This window comes from Pleurodeles waltl, chromosome 2_1, assembly GCF_031143425.1.
Source record: "Pleurodeles waltl isolate 20211129_DDA chromosome 2_1, aPleWal1.hap1.20221129, whole genome shotgun sequence".
In the NCBI taxonomy this organism is placed as follows: Eukaryota; Metazoa; Chordata; class Amphibia; order Caudata; family Salamandridae; genus Pleurodeles; species Pleurodeles waltl.
This window is the reverse complement of record NC_090438.1, coordinates 508,039,291-508,059,754: the sequence shown is the minus strand read 5'-3', so window position 1 is coordinate 508,059,754 and position 20,464 is coordinate 508,039,291. Positions and strand designations below refer to the sequence as shown.

Here is a 20,464-nt window from a genome sequence, read left to right as displayed (position 1 = left end):
GTTCACAGAAGGCCTTGGGTATACCACTGCGTTCTAGCCATGGTTCGACCCTAAAACATCAAATCGTCGACCGACCTTCCGGTTCGGCACCGTAAAAGGCTGAGACTCACTCCCAACAACAGACTGCCACGCCTGTTTCGGCTGCCTCCACCACATTCACCTTATCTTTCCTCTTCTCCACCACCTCATACTCCACTACCACCAGCTTCACCCACACAGTCTCATGCTTCTTCACATGGGAACTATATGAGTGATAGTATTTATAACATGGATCCATGGGACATGTATGACTCTGACCCAATCCCACCCAATGATCCTGATTTGTATCCTACAAGACCATCTCCACCTGAGGATACCACAGCCTATAATCAGGTCATTTTCAGAGCAGCCGCTTATCATAGTGTGCAGAGGCACTCTGAGCCATTAGAAGAGGATATTCTATTTAACACTTTTTCCACAACTCACAAACAATACCAATTTTTGCCAATGCTACCTGGTATGCTGAAACATGCAGATGACATTTTTAAAGAACCAGTCAAGGCCAGGGTGTTAACACCTAGAATAGATATAAAAATATAAAGCCCTGCCAACTGATACAGTTTTCCTTACACCGTATTTAACACCAGACTCCACTGTAGTCAGTGCAGCTACAAAACACGCAAATAGCCAGTCCACAGGGAATGCTCCTCCCCTGATAAAGAAAGCTGCAAATTCAATGCAGCAGGCAAAAGGGTGGCAACTCAGGCTGCAAACCAGTGGCACATTGCTAATTCCCAAGCCCTTTTAGCTAGGTGCGACAGGGCACATTGGGATGAGATGCAGGAGTTCCTGCAGTACCTCCCGAAGGAACACCAGAAAAGGGCACAGCAGGTAGTGGAAGAGGGACAAGGTCTTGCCAATAATCAGACCATATCAGCACTAGATGCAGCTGATACGGCAGCTAGAGGAATAAACACTAGCATCTCAATTAGAAGACCTGCTTGGTTGAGGTCCTCAGGCTTTAAGCCTGAAATACAATAACTGTTCCTTAGCATACCTTTTAATAAACAGCAACTCTTTGGACCGGAGGTGGACACAACCATTGATCAATTAAAAACAGACTCTGAGACAGCAAAATCCATAGTGCCCTTTATAGAACACCTTTTTGGGGCTCATTTCGCAAACCTCAATTCAGAGGAGGTTTTAAACCACACATTTCAGAGGTCTCTACGTCCCAGCAAAAACAGGGACAACAATATTATCCCAGGGGATCTTTCAGGGGCTGTTATAGATCCAATTTCCACAATTTCAGATCCAGAGGTAAATCCCTTGCTGCAAGAGGTGCCTCCACCTCGTTAATGCAATGACTTTCCCTGCACTCCCAAAGACTGCAATATTTCCATCCTCACTGGCAACGAATTACAACAGATCAATGGGCATTGTCAATCATCCACAATGGTTATTGCCTAGAACTTATCTCCACTCCACAAAACATTCCACCCTGTTCACACAGGTTTTCTCTTGAACACATTGCCCCATTAAAACAAGAGGTAGAATCTCTTCTACTCAGAGATGCAATAAAAATGGTTCTCATCAGACAGCAAGGGACAGGATTATATTCTCTATACTTCCTCATACTAGAAAAGGATGGCACTCTCAGACCAATTCTCGATCTCAGACCTCTAAATCAATATATCCTGTAAGAGCATTTCCATATGGTCACTTTCAAGACGTCATTCCTTTATTACAAAAAACAAGTTTACATGACAGCATTAGACCTAAAAGATGCTTAGTTCCACATTACTATACATCCAGCACACCGTAAGTATTTACATTTTGTGATAGCAGGCCAGCACTATCAATTCAAGGTACTACCATTTGGAGTAACAACAGCGCCAAGGGTATTCAGAAAATGTCTAGCAGTAGATGCAGCATTCCTCAGAAGACAGCACATACATGTTTTCCCTTATCTAGATGACTGGTTAATAAAAGCCAGCACCATTCAAAACTGTCAACTACACACACAATACGCAATAGATACCCTACACTAATTAGGGTTCGCAATAAATTACCAGAAAACTCACCTTCAGCCAGCACAAATTCAACCTTATCTAGGAGCAATTCTGAACACTTAGTCAGCATTGGTCTTCCCAAATCCACAATGAATTCAAGTGTTTCACACTCTCATATCCCAATTGTAGGTCAATCAAACTTGCACAGTAAGGTTTGTCATGAAGCTATTAGGAATTGATGGCATCATGCAAAGCAATAGTGCCCAATGCTGTCTAAACATGAGACCACTACAACAGTGTCTCGCAACAATGGTCTCAGTTACAGGGTCAATTAGAGGATCTAGTGTTGTTGGACCACCAAACTTACAAATCTCTGCAATGGTGGAATCACACCAACTTATCAAAAGGGCGGCCATTTCAGGACCCTGTGACACAGACCATAATCACCATGGATGCATCAATGACAGGCTGAGGAGCCCATATCAACAATCTTAAAGTACAGGAAGAATGGGACTCAATCCATCAAACTTAACACAAAACCACTTGGGATTGCTGGCAGTGTTCTTAGCCATCAAAGCATTTCAACCACAGATTATACACAAAACAGTCTTAATAATGACAGACAACATGACAACAATGTATTATCTGCAAAAACGGGGGGACACACTCATCCCAATTGTCACTCCTAGCACAAACAATTTGGAAATGGGCAATTTACAATCACATTCACCTGCTAGCGGAACACATGAGCTTTGCATCATGCATGTACCTTGTTGCGTGGTGCAAGGATGACGCAGTGCTCTCATAAAAATGCCCCTTAGATACCAAAAGAACTTCAGTGGTGCCTGCTTCTCCAAGCAGCTGGTTGTGTTGTTTGAATTCAAGTTTTTTTTAAGTTACAAAGTTTGTCTCCTTTCTGCCATTTGCATACAAGGCTTTCTTGGGCTCAAGAATATCAACTAAATGATTTGAAAGGACTATGCAGGTCAATAAGAGAACCTCTTGTTAAACTCTTAGGCGTAATCATTAAAGAAACAGAAGTGGATCATAACCTTTTTGAATAACTTTTGTTCCCAATATCTTTGTTTGATATGACAGAGACATCAGGTCCACAGCCTATGAAAAACAGACTGATTAAAGAAGAGATCCGTTGCAGTGACATTAAAAAAACAGATAGGGAGATCACTTTAACCTCATCATACAGAAGTGAGTAAAAGTCAAATTTGTGGAAAAATATAGAATAACACGTGACATGCATATCTAAGGCTATCTTTCATTTTATTTATTTCCATGTACTGAAATTGTTGTCTAGTACACAAAAATTAAAATGGTGTGGCAAGTTAACATTAGATTCACTATACACAAGTGTGTTATTTTTCTTTTATTTGAACATACCCCTTGGTGTTTGTAAGGAAATGCCTCCTTGGCATGGTTGCCCCCTGACTTTTTGCCTTTGCTGATGCTATGTTTACAATTGAAAGTGTGCTGAGGCCTGCTAACCAGGCCCCAGCACCAGTGTTCTTTCCCTAACCTGTACTTTTGTATCCACAATTGGCAGACCCTGGCATCCAGATAAGTCCCTTGTAACTGGTACTTCTAGTACCAAGGGCCCTGATGCCAAGGAAGGTCTCGAAGGGCTGCAGCATGTCTTATGCCACCCTGGAGACCTCTCACCCAGCACAGACACACTGCTTGCCAGCTTGTGTGTGCTGGTGAGAACAAAACGAGTAAGTCGACATGGCACTCCCCTCAGGGTGCCATGCCAGCCTCTCACTGCCTATGCAAGTATAGGTCAGTCACCCCTCTAGCAGGCCTTACAGCCCTAAGGCAGGGTGCCCTATACCATAGGTGAGGGTACCAGTGCATGAGCATGGTACCCCTACAGTGTCTAAACAAAACCTTAGACATTGTAAGTGCAGGGTAGCCATAAGAGTATATGGTCTGGGAGTTTGTCAAACACGAACTCCACAGCACCATAATGGCTACACTGAAAACTGGGAAGTTTGGTATCAAACTTCTCAGCACAATAAATGCACACTGATGCCAGTGTACATTTTATTGCAAAATACACCCCAGAGGGCACCTTAGAGGTGCCCCCTGAAACTTAACCGACTGTCTGTGTAGGCTGACTAGTTCCAGCAGCCTGCCACACTAGAGACATGTTGCTGGCCCCATGGGGAGAGTGCCTTTGTCACTCTGAGGCCAGTAACAAAGCCTGCACTGGGTGGAGATGCTAACACCTCCCCCAGGCAGGAGCTGTAACACCTGGCGGTGAGCCTCAAAGGCTCACCCCTTTGTCACAGCCCAGCAGGGCACTCCAGCTTAGTGGAGTTGCCCGCCCCCTCCGGCCACGGCCCCCACTTTTGGCGGCAAGGCTGGAGGGAACAAAGAAAGCAACAAGGAGGAGTCACTGGCCAGTCAGGACAGCCCCTAAGGTGTCCTGAGCTGAAGTGACTCTAACTTTTAGAAATCCTCCATCTTGCAGATGGAGGATTCCCCCAATAGGGTTAGGATTGTGACCCCCTCCCCTTGGGAGGAGGCACAAAGAGGGTGTACCCACCCTCAGGGCTAGTAGCCATTGGCTACTAACCCCCCAGACCTAAACACGCCCTTAAATTTAGTATTTAAGGGCTACCCTGAACCCTAGAAAATTAGATTCCTGCAACAACAAGAAGAAGGACTGCCCAGCTGAAAACCCCTGCAGAGGAAGACCAGAAGACAACAACTGCCTTGGCTCCAGAAACTCACCGGCCTGTCTCCTGCCTTCCAAAGAACTCTGCTCCAGCGACGCCTTCCAAAGGGACCAGCGACCTCTGAATCCTCTGAGGACTGCCCTGCTTCGACGACGACAAGAAACTCCCGAGGACAGCGGACCTGCTCCAAAAAGACTGCAACTTTGTTTCAAGGAGCAGCTTTAAAGACCCTGCAATCTCCCCGCAAGAAGCGTGAGACTTGCAACACTGCACCCGGCGACCCCGACTCGGCTGGTGGAGAACCAACACCTCAGGGAGGACCCCCGGACTACTCTACGACTGTGAGTACCAAAACCTGTCCCCCCTGAGCCCCCACAGCGCCACCTGCAGAGGGAATCCAGAGGCTTCCCCTGACCGCGACTCTCTGAAACCTAAGTCCCGACGCCTGGAAAAGACCCTGCACCCGCAGCCCCCAGGACCTGAAGGACCGGACTTTCACTGGAGAAGTGACCCCCAGGAGTCCCTCTCCCTTGCCCAAGTGGAGGTTTCCCCGAGGAAGCCCCCCCTTGCCTGCCTGCAGCGCTGAAGAGATCCGTTGATCTCTCATAGACTAACATTGCAAACCCGACGCTTGTTTCTACACTGCACCCGGCCGCCCCCGCGCTGCTGAGGGTGAAATTTCTGTGTGGGCTTGTGTCCCCCCCCGGTGCCCTACAAAACCCCCCTGGTCTGCCCTCCGAAGACGCGGGTACTTACCTGCAAGCAGACCGGAACCGGGGCACCCCCTTCTCTCCATTATAGCCTATGCGTTTTGGGCACCACTTTGAACTCTGCACCTGACCGGCCCTGAGCTGCTGGTGTGGTAACTTTGGGGTTGCTCTGAACCCCCAACGGTGGGCTACCTTGGACCAAGAACTGAACCCTGTAAGTGTCTTACTTACCTGGTAAAACTAACAAAAACTTACCTCCCCCAGGAACTGTGAAAATTGCACTAAGTGTCCACTTTTAAAGTAGCTATTTGTGAATAACTTGAAAAGTATACATGCAATTGAAATGATTCAAAGTTCCTAATGTACTTACCTGCAATACCTTTCAAACAAGATATTACATGTTAAATTTGAACCTGTGGTTCTTAAAATAAACTAAGAAAAGATATTTTTCTATAACAAAACCTATTGGCTGGATTTGTCTCTGAGTGTGTGTACCTCATTTATTGTCTATGTGTATGTACAACAAATGCTTAACACTACTCCTTGGATAAGCCTACTGCTCGACCACACTACCACAAAATAGAGCATTAGTATTATCTATTTTTACCACTATTCTACCTCTAAGGGGAACCCTTGGACTCTGTGCATGCTATTCCTTACTTTGAAATAGCACATACAGAGCCAACTTCCTACATTGGTGGATCAGCGGTGGGATACAAGACTTTGCATTTGCTGGACTACTCAGCCAATACCTGATCACACGACAAATTCCAAAATTGTCATTAGAAATTGATTTTTGCAATTTGAAAAGTTTTCTAAATTCTTAAAAGACCTGCTAGGGCCTTGTGTTAGATCCTGTATAGCATTTCTTTTAGAGTTTAAAAGTTTGTAAAAGTTTGAAATTAGATTCTAGAACCAGTTTTAGATTCTTAAAAAGTATTCCAACTTTTAGAAGCAAAATGTCTAGCACAGACGTGACTGTGGTGGAACTCGACACCACACCTTACCTCCATCTTAAGATGAGGGAGCTAAGGTCACTCTGTAAACTAAAGAAAATAACCATAGGCCCCAAACCTACCAAAATACAGCTCCAGGAGCTTTTGGCAGAGTTTGAAAAGGCCAACCCCTCTGAGGGTGGCAACTCAGAGGAAGAGGATAGTGACTTGGAGGAAAATTCCCCCCTACCAGTCCTATTTAGGGAGAACAGGGTATCTCAAACCCTGACTCCAAAAATAATAGTCAGAGATGCTGGTTCCCTCACAGGAGAGACCAACACCTCTGAAATCACTGAGGATAACTCCAGTGAAGAGGACATCCAGTTAGCCAGGATGGCCAAAAGATTGGCTTTGGAAAGACAGATCCTAGCCATAGAGAGGGAAAGACAAGAGATGGGCCTAGGACCCATCAATGGTGGCAGCAACATAAATAGGGTCAGAGATTCTCCTGACATGTTGAAAATCCCTAAAGGGATTGTAACTAAATATGAAGATGGTGATGACATCACCAAATGGTTCACAGCTTTTGAGAGGGCTTGTGTAACCAGAAAAGTGAACAGATCTCACTGGGGTGCTCTCCTTTGGGAAATGTTCACAGGAAAGTGTAGGGATAGACTCCTCACACTCTCTGGAAAAGATGCAGAATCTTATGACCTCATGAAGGGTACCCTGATTGAGGGCTTTGGATTCTCCACTGAGGAGTATAGGATTAGATTCAGGGGGGCTCAAAAATCCTCGAGCCAGACCTGGGTTGACTTTGTAGACTACTCAGTAAAAACACTAGATGGTTGGATTCAAGGCAGTGGTGTAAGTAATTATGATGGGCTGTACAATTTATTTGTGAAAGAACACCTGTTAAGTAATTGCTTCAATGATAAACTGCATCAGCATCTGGTAGACCTAGGACCAATTTCTCCCCAAGAATTGGGAAAGAAGGCGGACCATTGGGTCAAGACTAGGGTGTCCAAAACTTCCACAGGGGGTGACCAAAAGAAAGGGGTCACAAAACCTCCCCGGGGGAAAGGTGGTGAGACAGCCAAAAATAAAAATAGTCAAGAGTCTTCTAAAGGCCCCCAAAAACCTGCACAGGAGGGTGGGCCCAGAGCCTCTTCACAAAACAATCCTGGGTACAAGGGTAAAAACTTTGATCCCAAAAAGGCCTGGTGTCGAAACTGTAGTCAGTCTGGACACCAAACTGGAGACAAGGCCTGTCCCAAGAAAAGTTCCACTCCAAACTCCAATCCAGGTAACACTGGAATGGCTAGTCTCCAAGTGGGATCAACAGTGTGCCCAGAGCAAATCAGGGTCCACACTGAAGCTACTCTAGTCTCTGAGGGTGGGGTGGATTTAGCCACACTAGCTGCCTGGCCTCCTAACATGCAAAAATACAGGCAGCAGCTCTTTATTAATGGGACAAGTGTAGAGGGCCTGAGGGATACAGGTGCCAGTGTCACCATGGTGACCGAGAAACTGGTTTCCCCTGGCCAATACCTGACTGGAAAAACTTATACAGTCACCAACGCTGACAATCAGACTAAAGCACATCCCATGGCAATGGTAACTTTAGAATGGGGAGGGGTCAATGGCCTGAAACAGGTGGTGGTCTCCTCAAACATCCCAGTAGACTGTCTGCTTGGAAATGACCTGGAGTCCTCAGCATGGGCTGAGGTAGAACTAAAAACCCATGCAGCCATGCTGGGTATCCCTGAACTGGTGTGTGTAAAAACAAGAGCACAATGCAAGGCACAGGGTGAAAAAGTAGAGCTGGAGTCTGGAAAAATGGCCCAGCCTACCAAGAGAAAAGGAAAGTCAGTTGGGAAACCAACTGCAACACAGTCAGAAAAAGAGAACCTCTCTTCTCAGGAAGAAGTTCTGCCCTATGAGGGAACTGAGCCTTTGGAGCTTGAACCTTATCAGGTTGAGCTCTTAGGCCCAGGGGGACCCTCAAGGGAGGAGCTGTGTAAGGGACAAGAAACCTGTCCCTCTCTTGAAGGCCTTAGGCAGCAAGCTGCTGAAGAGTCCAAGGGCAAGAAAAATGGAACACATAGGGTCTATTGGGAAGATGGACTCCTGTACACTGAGCCAGAGACCCCAAACCTGGTGCCACTAGGAGAGTGGTAGTGCCTCAGTCGTTCAGAGAGTTTATTCTGACCTTAGCCCATGATATTCCCCTTGCTGGGCATTTGGGACAAACCAAGACGTGGGAGAGGTTAGTCAACCACTTCTACTGGCCCAATATGTCCCAGAAGGTTAAGGAGTTGTGCCTCTCCTGCCCCACCTGTCAATCCAGTGGTAAGACAGGTGGGCACCCAAAGGCCCCCCTCATTCCACTTCCAGTGGTGGGGGTCCCCTTTTGAAAGAGTGGGTGTGGACATAGTTGGTCCACTAGAACCTCCCACAGCCTCAGGAAATATGTACATCCTAGTAGTAGTGGATCATGCTACTAGGTATCCTGAAGCTATTCCCCTTAGGTCGACTACTGCCCCTGCAGTAGCCAAGGCCCTCATTGGTATCTTTACCAGAGTGGGTTTCCCTAAGGAGGTGGTGTCTGACAGAGGTACCAACTTCATGTCAGCATACCTAAAACACATGTGGAATGAGTGTGGAGTGACTTACAAATTCACTACACCATACCATCCACAAACTAATGGCTTAGTTGAGAGATTCAACAAGACATTAAAAGGCATGATCATGGGGCTCCCAGAAAAACTCAAAAGGAGATGGGATGTCCTCTTGCCATGTCTGCTTTTTGCTTACAGAGAGGTGCCACAGAGGGGAGTAGGATTCTCACCCTTTGAACTTCTGTTTGGTCACCCTGTAAGGGGACCACTTGCTCTTGTTAAAGAAGGCTGGGAGAGACCTCTTCATGAGCCTAAACAAGACATAGTGGACTATGTACTTGGCCTTCGCTCTAGAATGGCAGAGTACATGGAAAAGGCAACCAAAAACCTTGAGGCCAGCCAACAGCTCCAGAAGTTTTGGTATGACCAAAAGGCTGCACTGGTTGAGTTCCAACCAGGGCAGAAAGTCTGGGTTCTGGAGCCTGTGGCCCCCAGGGCACTCCAGGACAAATGGAGTGGCCCTTACCCAGTGCTAGAAAGGAAGAGTCAGGTCACCTACCTGGTGGACCTGGGCACAAGCAGGAGCCCCAAGAGGGTGATCCATGTGAACCGCCTTAAGCTCTTCCATGACAGGGCTGATGTAAATCTGTTGATGGTAACAGATGAGGATCAGGAGGCAGAGAGTGAACCTCTCCCTGATCTTCTGTCATCAGACCCAAAAGATGGCTCAGTAGATGGAGTGATCTACTCGGACACCCTCTCTGGCCAACAGCAAGCTGATTGTAGGAGAGTCCTACAACAGTTTCCTGAACTCTTCTCCTTAACCCCTGGTCAGACACACCTGTGTACCCATGATGTGGACACAGGAGACAGCATGCCTGTCAAAAACAAAATTTTTAGACAGTCTGACCATGTTAAGGAAAGCATCAAGGTGGAAGTCCACAAGATGCTGGAATTGGGAGTAATTGAGCGCTCTGACAGCCCCTGGGCTAGCCCAGTGGTCTTAGTCCCCAAACCTCACACCAAAGATGGAAAGAAAGAGATGAGGTTTTGTGTGGACTACAGAGGGCTCAACTCTGTCACCAAGACAGATGCTCATCCAATTCCTAGAGCTGATGAGCTCATAGACAAATTAGGTGCTGCCAAATTCTTAAGTACCTTTGACTTGACAGCAGGGTACTGGCAAATAAAAATGGCACCTGGAGCAAAAGAGAAAACAGCATTCTCCACACCTGATGGGCATTATCAGTTTACTGTTATGCCCTTTGGTTTAAAGAATGCCCCTGCCACCTTCCAAAGGTTGGTGAATCAAGTCCTTGCTGGTTTGAAGTCCTTTAGCACAGCTTATCTTGATGATATTGCTGTCTTTAGCTCCACCTGGCAGGATCACCTGGTCCACCTGAAGAAGGTTTTGAAGGCTCTGCAATCTGCAGGCCTCTCTATCAAGGCATCCAAATGCCAGATAGGGCAGGGAACTGTGGTTTACTTGGGCCACCTTGTAGGTGGAGGCCAAGTTCAGCCACTCCAACCCAAGATCCAGACTATTCTGGACTGGGTAGCTCCAAAAACCCAGACTCAAGTCAGGGCATTCCTTGGCTTGACTGGGTATTACAGGAGGTTTGTGAAGGGATATGGATCCATTGTGACAGCCCTCACTGAACTCACCTCCAAGAAAATGCCCAAGAAAGTGAACTGGACTGTGGAATGCCAACAGGCCTTTGACACCCTGAAACAAGCAATGTGCTCAGCACCAGTTCTAAAAGCTCCAGATTATTCTAAGCAGTTCATTGTGCAGACAGATGCCTCTGAACATGGGATAGGGGCAGTTTTGTCCCAAACAAATGATGATGGCCTTGACCAGCCTGTTGCTTTCATTAGCAGGAGGTTACTCCCCAGGGAGCAGCGTTGGAGTGCCATTGAGAGGGAGGCCTTTGCTGTGGTTTGGTCCCTGAAGAAGCTGAGACCATACCTCTTTGGGACTCACTTCCTAGTTCAAACTGACCACAGACCTCTCAAATGGCTGATGCAAATGAAAGGTGAAAATCCTAAACTGTTGAGGTGGTCCATCTCCCTACAGGGAATGGACTTTATAGTGGAACACAGACCTGGGACTGCCCATGCCAATGCAGATGGCCTTTCCAGGTTCTTCCACTTAGAAAATGAAGACTCTCTTGGGAAAGGTTAGTCTCATCCTCTTTCGTTTGGGGGGGGGGTTGTGTAAGGAAATGCCTCCTTGGCATGGTTGCCCCCTGACTTTTTGCCTTTGCTGATGCTATGTTTACAATTGAAAGTGTGCTGAGGCCTGCTAACCAGGCCCCAGCACCAGTGTTCTTTCCCTAACCTGTACTTTTGTATCCACAATTGGCAGACCCTGGCATCCAGATAAGTCCCTTGTAACTGGTACTTCTAGTACCAAGGGCCCTGATGCCAAGGAAGGTCTCGAAGGGCTGCAGCATGTCTTATGCCACCCTGGAGACCTCTCACCCAGCACAGACACACTGCTTGCCAGCTTGTGTGTGCTGGTGAGAACAAAACGAGTAAGTCGACATGGCACTCCCCTCAGGGTGCCATGCCAGCCTCTCACTGCCTATGCAAGTATAGGTCAGTCACCCCTCTAGCAGGCCTTACAGCCCTAAGGCAGGGTGCCCTATACCATAGGTGAGGGTACCAGTGCATGAGCATGGTACCCCTACAGTGTCTAAACAAAACCTTAGACATTGTAAGTGCAGGGTAGCCATAAGAGTATATGGTCTGGGAGTTTGTCAAACACGAACTCCACAGCACCATAATGGCTACACTGAAAACTGGGAAGTTTGGTATCAAACTTCTCAGCACAATAAATGCACACTGATGCCAGTGTACATTTTATTGCAAAATACACCCCAGAGGGCACCTTAGAGGTGCCCCCTGAAACTTAACCGACTGTCTGTGTAGGCTGACTAGTTCCAGCAGCCTGCCACACTAGAGACATGTTGCTGGCCCCATGGGGAGAGTGCCTTTGTCACTCTGAGGCCAGTAACAAAGCCTGCACTGGGTGGAGATGCTAACACCTCCCCCAGGCAGGAGCTGTAACACCTGGCGGTGAGCCTCAAAGGCTCACCCCTTTGTCACAGCCCAGCAGGGCACTCCAGCTTAGTGGAGTTGCCCGCCCCCTCCGGCCACGGCCCCCACTTTTGGCGGCAAGGCTGGAGGGAACAAAGAAAGCAACAAGGAGGAGTCACTGGCCAGTCAGGACAGCCCCTAAGGTGTCCTGAGCTGAAGTGACTCTAACTTTTAGAAATCCTCCATCTTGCAGATGGAGGATTCCCCCAATAGGGTTAGGATTGTGACCCCCTCCCCTTGGGAGGAGGCACAAAGAGGGTGTACCCACCCTCAGGGCTAGTAGCCATTGGCTACTAACCCCCCAGACCTAAACACGCCCTTAAATTTAGTATTTAAGGGCTACCCTGAACCCTAGAAAATTAGATTCCTGCAACAACAAGAAGAAGGACTGCCCAGCTGAAAACCCCTGCAGAGGAAGACCAGAAGACAACAACTGCCTTGGCTCCAGAAACTCACCGGCCTGTCTCCTGCCTTCCAAAGAACTCTGCTCCAGCGACGCCTTCCAAAGGGACCAGCGACCTCTGAATCCTCTGAGGACTGCCCTGCTTCGACGACGACAAGAAACTCCCGAGGACAGCGGACCTGCTCCAAAAAGACTGCAACTTTGTTTCAAGGAGCAGCTTTAAAGACCCTGCAATCTCCCCGCAAGAAGCGTGAGACTTGCAACACTGCACCCGGCGACCCCGACTCGGCTGGTGGAGAACCAACACCTCAGGGAGGACCCCCGGACTACTCTACGACTGTGAGTACCAAAACCTGTCCCCCCTGAGCCCCCACAGCGCCACCTGCAGAGGGAATCCAGAGGCTTCCCCTGACCGCGACTCTCTGAAACCTAAGTCCCGACGCCTGGAAAAGACCCTGCACCCGCAGCCCCCAGGACCTGAAGGACCGGACTTTCACTGGAGAAGTGACCCCCAGGAGTCCCTCTCCCTTGCCCAAGTGGAGGTTTCCCCGAGGAAGCCCCCCCTTGCCTGCCTGCAGCGCTGAAGAGATCCGTTGATCTCTCATAGACTAACATTGCAAACCCGACGCTTGTTTCTACACTGCACCCGGCCGCCCCCGCGCTGCTGAGGGTGAAATTTCTGTGTGGGCTTGTGTCCCCCCCCGGTGCCCTACAAAACCCCCCTGGTCTGCCCTCCGAAGACGCGGGTACTTACCTGCAAGCAGACCGGAACCGGGGCACCCCCTTCTCTCCATTATAGCCTATGCGTTTTGGGCACCACTTTGAACTCTGCACCTGACCGGCCCTGAGCTGCTGGTGTGGTAACTTTGGGGTTGCTCTGAACCCCCAACGGTGGGCTACCTTGGACCAAGAACTGAACCCTGTAAGTGTCTTACTTACCTGGTAAAACTAACAAAAACTTACCTCCCCCAGGAACTGTGAAAATTGCACTAAGTGTCCACTTTTAAAGTAGCTATTTGTGAATAACTTGAAAAGTATACATGCAATTGAAATGATTCAAAGTTCCTAATGTACTTACCTGCAATACCTTTCAAACAAGATATTACATGTTAAATTTGAACCTGTGGTTCTTAAAATAAACTAAGAAAAGATATTTTTCTATAACAAAACCTATTGGCTGGATTTGTCTCTGAGTGTGTGTACCTCATTTATTGTCTATGTGTATGTACAACAAATGCTTAACACTACTCCTTGGATAAGCCTACTGCTCGACCACACTACCACAAAATAGAGCATTAGTATTATCTATTTTTACCACTATTCTACCTCTAAGGGGAACCCTTGGACTCTGTGCATGCTATTCCTTACTTTGAAATAGCACATACAGAGCCAACTTCCTACATTGGTGGATCAGCGGTGGGATACAAGACTTTGCATTTGCTGGACTACTCAGCCAATACCTGATCACACGACAAATTCCAAAATTGTCATTAGAAATTGATTTTTGCAATTTGAAAAGTTTTCTAAATTCTTAAAAGACCTGCTAGGGCCTTGTGTTAGATCCTGTATAGCATTTCTTTTAGAGTTTAAAAGTTTGTAAAAGTTTGAAATTAGATTCTAGAACCAGTTTTAGATTCTTAAAAAGTATTCCAACTTTTAGAAGCAAAATGTCTAGCACAGACGTGACTGTGGTGGAACTCGACACCACACCTTACCTCCATCTTAAGATGAGGGAGCTAAGGTCACTCTGTAAACTAAAGAAAATAACCATAGGCCCCAAACCTACCAAAATACAGCTCCAGGAGCTTTTGGCAGAGTTTGAAAAGGCCAACCCCTCTGAGGGTGGCAACTCAGAGGAAGAGGATAGTGACTTGGAGGAAAATTCCCCCCTACCAGTCCTATTTAGGGAGAACAGGGTATCTCAAACCCTGACTCCAAAAATAATAGTCAGAGATGCTGGTTCCCTCACAGGAGAGACCAACACCTCTGAAATCACTGAGGATAACTCCAGTGAAGAGGACATCCAGTTAGCCAGGATGGCCAAAAGATTGGCTTTGGAAAGACAGATCCTAGCCATAGAGAGGGAAAGACAAGAGATGGGCCTAGGACCCATCAATGGTGGCAGCAACATAAATAGGGTCAGAGATTCTCCTGACATGTTGAAAATCCCTAAAGGGATTGTAACTAAATATGAAGATGGTGATGACATCACCAAATGGTTCACAGCTTTTGAGAGGGCTTGTGTAACCAGAAAAGTGAACAGATCTCACTGGGGTGCTCTCCTTTGGGAAATGTTCACAGGAAAGTGTAGGGATAGACTCCTCACACTCTCTGGAAAAGATGCAGAATCTTATGACCTCATGAAGGGTACCCTGATTGAGGGCTTTGGATTCTCCACTGAGGAGTATAGGATTAGATTCAGGGGGGCTCAAAAATCCTCGAGCCAGACCTGGGTTGACTTTGTAGACTACTCAGTAAAAACACTAGATGGTTGGATTCAAGGCAGTGGTGTAAGTAATTATGATGGGCTGTACAATTTATTTGTGAAAGAACACCTGTTAAGTAATTGCTTCAATGATAAACTGCATCAGCATCTGGTAGACCTAGGACCAATTTCTCCCCAAGAATTGGGAAAGAAGGCGGACCATTGGGTCAAGACTAGGGTGTCCAAAACTTCCACAGGGGGTGACCAAAAGAAAGGGGTCACAAAACCTCCCCGGGGGAAAGGTGGTGAGACAGCCAAAAATAAAAATAGTCAAGAGTCTTCTAAAGGCCCCCAAAAACCTGCACAGGAGGGTGGGCCCAGAGCCTCTTCACAAAACAATCCTGGGTACAAGGGTAAAAACTTTGATCCCAAAAAGGCCTGGTGTCGAAACTGTAGTCAGTCTGGACACCAAACTGGAGACAAGGCCTGTCCCAAGAAAAGTTCCACTCCAAACTCCAATCCAGGTAACACTGGAATGGCTAGTCTCCAAGTGGGATCAACAGTGTGCCCAGAGCAAATCAGGGTCCACACTGAAGCTACTCTAGTCTCTGAGGGTGGGGTGGATTTAGCCACACTAGCTGCCTGGCCTCCTAACATGCAAAAATACAGGCAGCAGCTCTTTATTAATGGGACAAGTGTAGAGGGCCTGAGGGATACAGGTGCCAGTGTCACCATGGTGACCGAGAAACTGGTTTCCCCTGGCCAATACCTGACTGGAAAAACTTATACAGTCACCAACGCTGACAATCAGACTAAAGCACATCCCATGGCAATGGTAACTTTAGAATGGGGAGGGGTCAATGGCCTGAAACAGGTGGTGGTCTCCTCAAACATCCCAGTAGACTGTCTGCTTGGAAATGACCTGGAGTCCTCAGCATGGGCTGAGGTAGAACTAAAAACCCATGCAGCCATGCTGGGTATCCCTGAACTGGTGTGTGTAAAAACAAGAGCACAATGCAAGGCACAGGGTGAAAAAGTAGAGCTGGAGTCTGGAAAAATGGCCCAGCCTACCAAGAGAAAAGGAAAGTCAGTTGGGAAACCAACTGCAACACAGTCAGAAAAAGAGAACCTCTCTTCTCAGGAAGAAGTTCTGCCCTATGAGGGAACTGAGCCTTTGGAGCTTGAACCTTATCAGGTTGAGCTCTTAGGCCCAGGGGGACCCTCAAGGGAGGAGCTGTGTAAGGGACAAGAAACCTGTCCCTCTCTTGAAGGCCTTAGGCAGCAAGCTGCTGAAGAGTCCAAGGGCAAGAAAAATGGAACACATAGGGTCTATTGGGAAGATGGACTCCTGTACACTGAGCCAGAGACCCCAAACCTGGTGCCACTAGGAGAGTGGTAGTGCCTCAGTCGTTCAGAGAGTTTATTCTGACCTTAGCCCATGATATTCCCCTTGCTGGGCATTTGGGACAAACCAAGACGTGGGAGAGGTTAGTCAACCACTTCTACTGGCCCAATATGTCCCAGAAGGTTAAGGAGTTGTGCCTCTCCTGCCCCACCTGTCAATCCAGTGGTAAGACAGGTGGGCACCCAAAGGCCCCCCTCATTCCACTTCCAGTGGTGGGGGTCCCCTTTTGAAAGAGTGGGTGTGGACATAGTTGGTCCACTAGAACCTCCCACAGCCTCAGGAAATATGTACATCCTAGTAGTAGTGGATCATGCTACTAGGTATCCTGAAGCTATTCCCCTTAGGTCGACTACTGCCCCTGCAGTAGCCAAGGCCCTCATTGGTATCTTTACCAGAGTGGGTTTCCCTAAGGAGGTGGTGTCTGACAGAGGTACCAACTTCATGTCAGCATACCTAAAACACATGTGGAATGAGTGTGGAGTGACTTACAAATTCACTACACCATACCATCCACAAACTAATGGCTTAGTTGAGAGATTCAACAAGACATTAAAAGGCATGATCATGGGGCTCCCAGAAAAACTCAAAAGGAGATGGGATGTCCTCTTGCCATGTCTGCTTTTTGCTTACAGAGAGGTGCCACAGAGGGGAGTAGGATTCTCACCCTTTGAACTTCTGTTTGGTCACCCTGTAAGGGGACCACTTGCTCTTGTTAAAGAAGGCTGGGAGAGACCTCTTCATGAGCCTAAACAAGACATAGTGGACTATGTACTTGGCCTTCGCTCTAGAATGGCAGAGTACATGGAAAAGGCAACCAAAAACCTTGAGGCCAGCCAACAGCTCCAGAAGTTTTGGTATGACCAAAAGGCTGCACTGGTTGAGTTCCAACCAGGGCAGAAAGTCTGGGTTCTGGAGCCTGTGGCCCCCAGGGCACTCCAGGACAAATGGAGTGGCCCTTACCCAGTGCTAGAAAGGAAGAGTCAGGTCACCTACCTGGTGGACCTGGGCACAAGCAGGAGCCCCAAGAGGGTGATCCATGTGAACCGCCTTAAGCTCTTCCATGACAGGGCTGATGTAAATCTGTTGATGGTAACAGATGAGGATCAGGAGGCAGAGAGTGAACCTCTCCCTGATCTTCTGTCATCAGACCCAAAAGATGGCTCAGTAGATGGAGTGATCTACTCGGACACCCTCTCTGGCCAACAGCAAGCTGATTGTAGGAGAGTCCTACAACAGTTTCCTGAACTCTTCTCCTTAACCCCTGGTCAGACACACCTGTGTACCCATGATGTGGACACAGGAGACAGCATGCCTGTCAAAAACAAAATTTTTAGACAGTCTGACCATGTTAAGGAAAGCATCAAGGTGGAAGTCCACAAGATGCTGGAATTGGGAGTAATTGAGCGCTCTGACAGCCCCTGGGCTAGCCCAGTGGTCTTAGTCCCCAAACCTCACACCAAAGATGGAAAGAAAGAGATGAGGTTTTGTGTGGACTACAGAGGGCTCAACTCTGTCACCAAGACAGATGCTCATCCAATTCCTAGAGCTGATGAGCTCATAGACAAATTAGGTGCTGCCAAATTCTTAAGTACCTTTGACTTGACAGCAGGGTACTGGCAAATAAAAATGGCACCTGGAGCAAAAGAGAAAACAGCATTCTCCACACCTGATGGGCATTATCAGTTTACTGTTATGCCCTTTGGTTTAAAGAATGCCCCTGCCACCTTCCAAAGGTTGGTGAATCAAGTCCTTGCTGGTTTGAAGTCCTTTAGCACAGCTTATCTTGATGATATTGCTGTCTTTAGCTCCACCTGGCAGGATCACCTGGTCCACCTGAAGAAGGTTTTGAAGGCTCTGCAATCTGCAGGCCTCTCTATCAAGGCATCCAAATGCCAGATAGGGCAGGGAACTGTGGTTTACTTGGGCCACCTTGTAGGTGGAGGCCAAGTTCAGCCACTCCAACCCAAGATCCAGACTATTCTGGACTGGGTAGCTCCAAAAACCCAGACTCAAGTCAGGGCATTCCTTGGCTTGACTGGGTATTACAGGAGGTTTGTGAAGGGATATGGATCCATTGTGACAGCCCTCACTGAACTCACCTCCAAGAAAATGCCCAAGAAAGTGAACTGGACTGTGGAATGCCAACAGGCCTTTGACACCCTGAAACAAGCAATGTGCTCAGCACCAGTTCTAAAAGCTCCAGATTATTCTAAGCAGTTCATTGTGCAGACAGATGCCTCTGAACATGGGATAGGGGCAGTTTTGTCCCAAACAAATGATGATGGCCTTGACCAGCCTGTTGCTTTCATTAGCAGGAGGTTACTCCCCAGGGAGCAGCGTTGGAGTGCCATTGAGAGGGAGGCCTTTGCTGTGGTTTGGTCCCTGAAGAAGCTGAGACCATACCTCTTTGGGACTCACTTCCTAGTTCAAACTGACCACAGACCTCTCAAATGGCTGATGCAAATGAAAGGTGAAAATCCTAAACTGTTGAGGTGGTCCATCTCCCTACAGGGAATGGACTTTATAGTGGAACACAGACCTGGGACTGCCCATGCCAATGCAGATGGCCTTTCCAGGTTCTTCCACTTAGAAAATGAAGACTCTCTTGGGAAAGGTTAGTCTCATCCTCTTTCGTTTGGGGGGGGGGTTGTGTAAGGAAATGCCTCCTTGGCATGGTTGCCCCCTGACTTTTTGCCTTTGCTGATGCTATGTTTACAATTGAAAGTGTGCTGAGGCCTGCTAACCAGGCCCCAGCACCAGTGTTCTTTCCCTAACCTGTACTTTTGTATCCACAATTGGCAGACCCTGGCATCCAGATAAGTCCCTTGTAACTGGTACTTCTAGTACCAAGGGCCCTGATGCCAAGGAAGGTCTCTAAGGGCTGCAGCATGTCTTATGCCACCCTGGAGACCTCTCACCCAGCACAGACACACTGCTTGCCAGCTTGTGTGTGCTGGTGAGAACAAAACGAGTAAGTCGACATGGCACTCCCCTCAGGGTGCCATGCCAGCCTCTCACTGCCTATGCAAGTATAGGTCAGTCACCCCTCTAGCAGGCCTTACAGCCCTAAGGCAGGGTGCCCTATACCATAGGTGAGGGTACCAGTGCATGAGCATGGTACCCCTACAGTGTCTAAACAAAACCTTAGACATTGTAAGTGCAGGGTAGCCATAAGAGTATATGGTCTGGGAGTTTGTCAAACACGAACTCCACAGCACCATAATGGCTACACTGAAAACTGGGAAGTTTGGTATCAAACTTCTCAGCACAATAAATGCACACTGATGCCAGTGTACATTTTATTGCAAAATACACCCCAGAGGGCACCTTAGAGGTGCCCCCTGAAACTTAACAGACTGTCTGTGTAGGCTGACTAGTTCCAGCAGCCTGCCACACTAGAGACATGTTGCTGGCCCCATGGGGAGAGTGCCTTTGTCACTCTGAGGCCAGTAACAAAGCCTGCACTGGGTGGAGATGCTAACACCTCCCCCAGGCAGGAGCTGTAACACCTGGCGGTGAGCCTCAAAGGCTCACCCCTTTGTCACAGCCCAGCAGGGCACTCCAGCTTAGTGGAGTTGCCCGCCCCCTCCGGCCACGGCCCCCACTTTTGGCGGCAAGGCTGGAGGGAACAAAGAAAGCAACAAGGAGGAGTCACTGGCCAGTCAGGACAGCCCCTAAGGTGTCCTGAGCTGAAGTGACTCTAACTTTTAGAAATCCTCCATCTTGCAGATGGAGGATTCCCCCAATAGGGTTAGGATTGTGACCCCCTCCCCTTGGGAGGAGGCACAAAGAGGGTGTACCCACCCTCAGGGCTAGTAGCCATTGGCTACTAACCCCCCAGACCTAAACACGCCCTTAAATTTAGTATTTAAGGGCTACCCTGAACCCTAGAAAATTAGATTCCTGCAACAACAAGAAGAAGGACTGCCCAGCTGAAAACCCCTGCAGAGGAAGACCAGAAGACAACAACTGCCTTGGCTCCAGAAACTCACCGGCCTGTCTCCTGCCTTCCAAAGAACTCTGCTCCAGCGACGCCTTCCAAAGGGACCAGCGACCTCTGAATCCTCTGAGGACTGCCCTGCTTCGACGACGACAAGAAACTCCTGAGGACAGCGGACCTGCTCCAAAAAGACTGCAACTTTGTTTCAAGGAGCAGCTTTAAAGACCCTGCAATCTCCC

General features: G+C 48.0%; 1 protein-coding gene across 6 annotated transcripts in view; it reads left to right on the top strand.

Annotated features, from left to right (window-relative positions):
- LOC138265814 (zinc finger protein 70-like) overlaps nt 1-20,464 on the top strand; it is a 244,651-nt gene that overhangs the window by 74,541 nt on the left and 149,646 nt on the right. For 4 of the 6 annotated variants that reach the window (XR_011199429.1, XM_069213918.1, XM_069213892.1 and 1 more), the window contains one exon: nt 3,090-3,197. The exons of the other annotated variants lie outside the window; for them this stretch is intronic. Coding sequence is in view for 3 of the 4 variants with exons in the window: in XM_069213918.1 (XP_069070019.1) it covers nt 3,090-3,197 (108 nt within the window). In the remaining variant the exon portion in view is untranslated. The remainder of the gene's footprint in view (nt 1-3,089; nt 3,198-20,464) is intronic. 6 annotated transcript variants of the gene reach the window in all.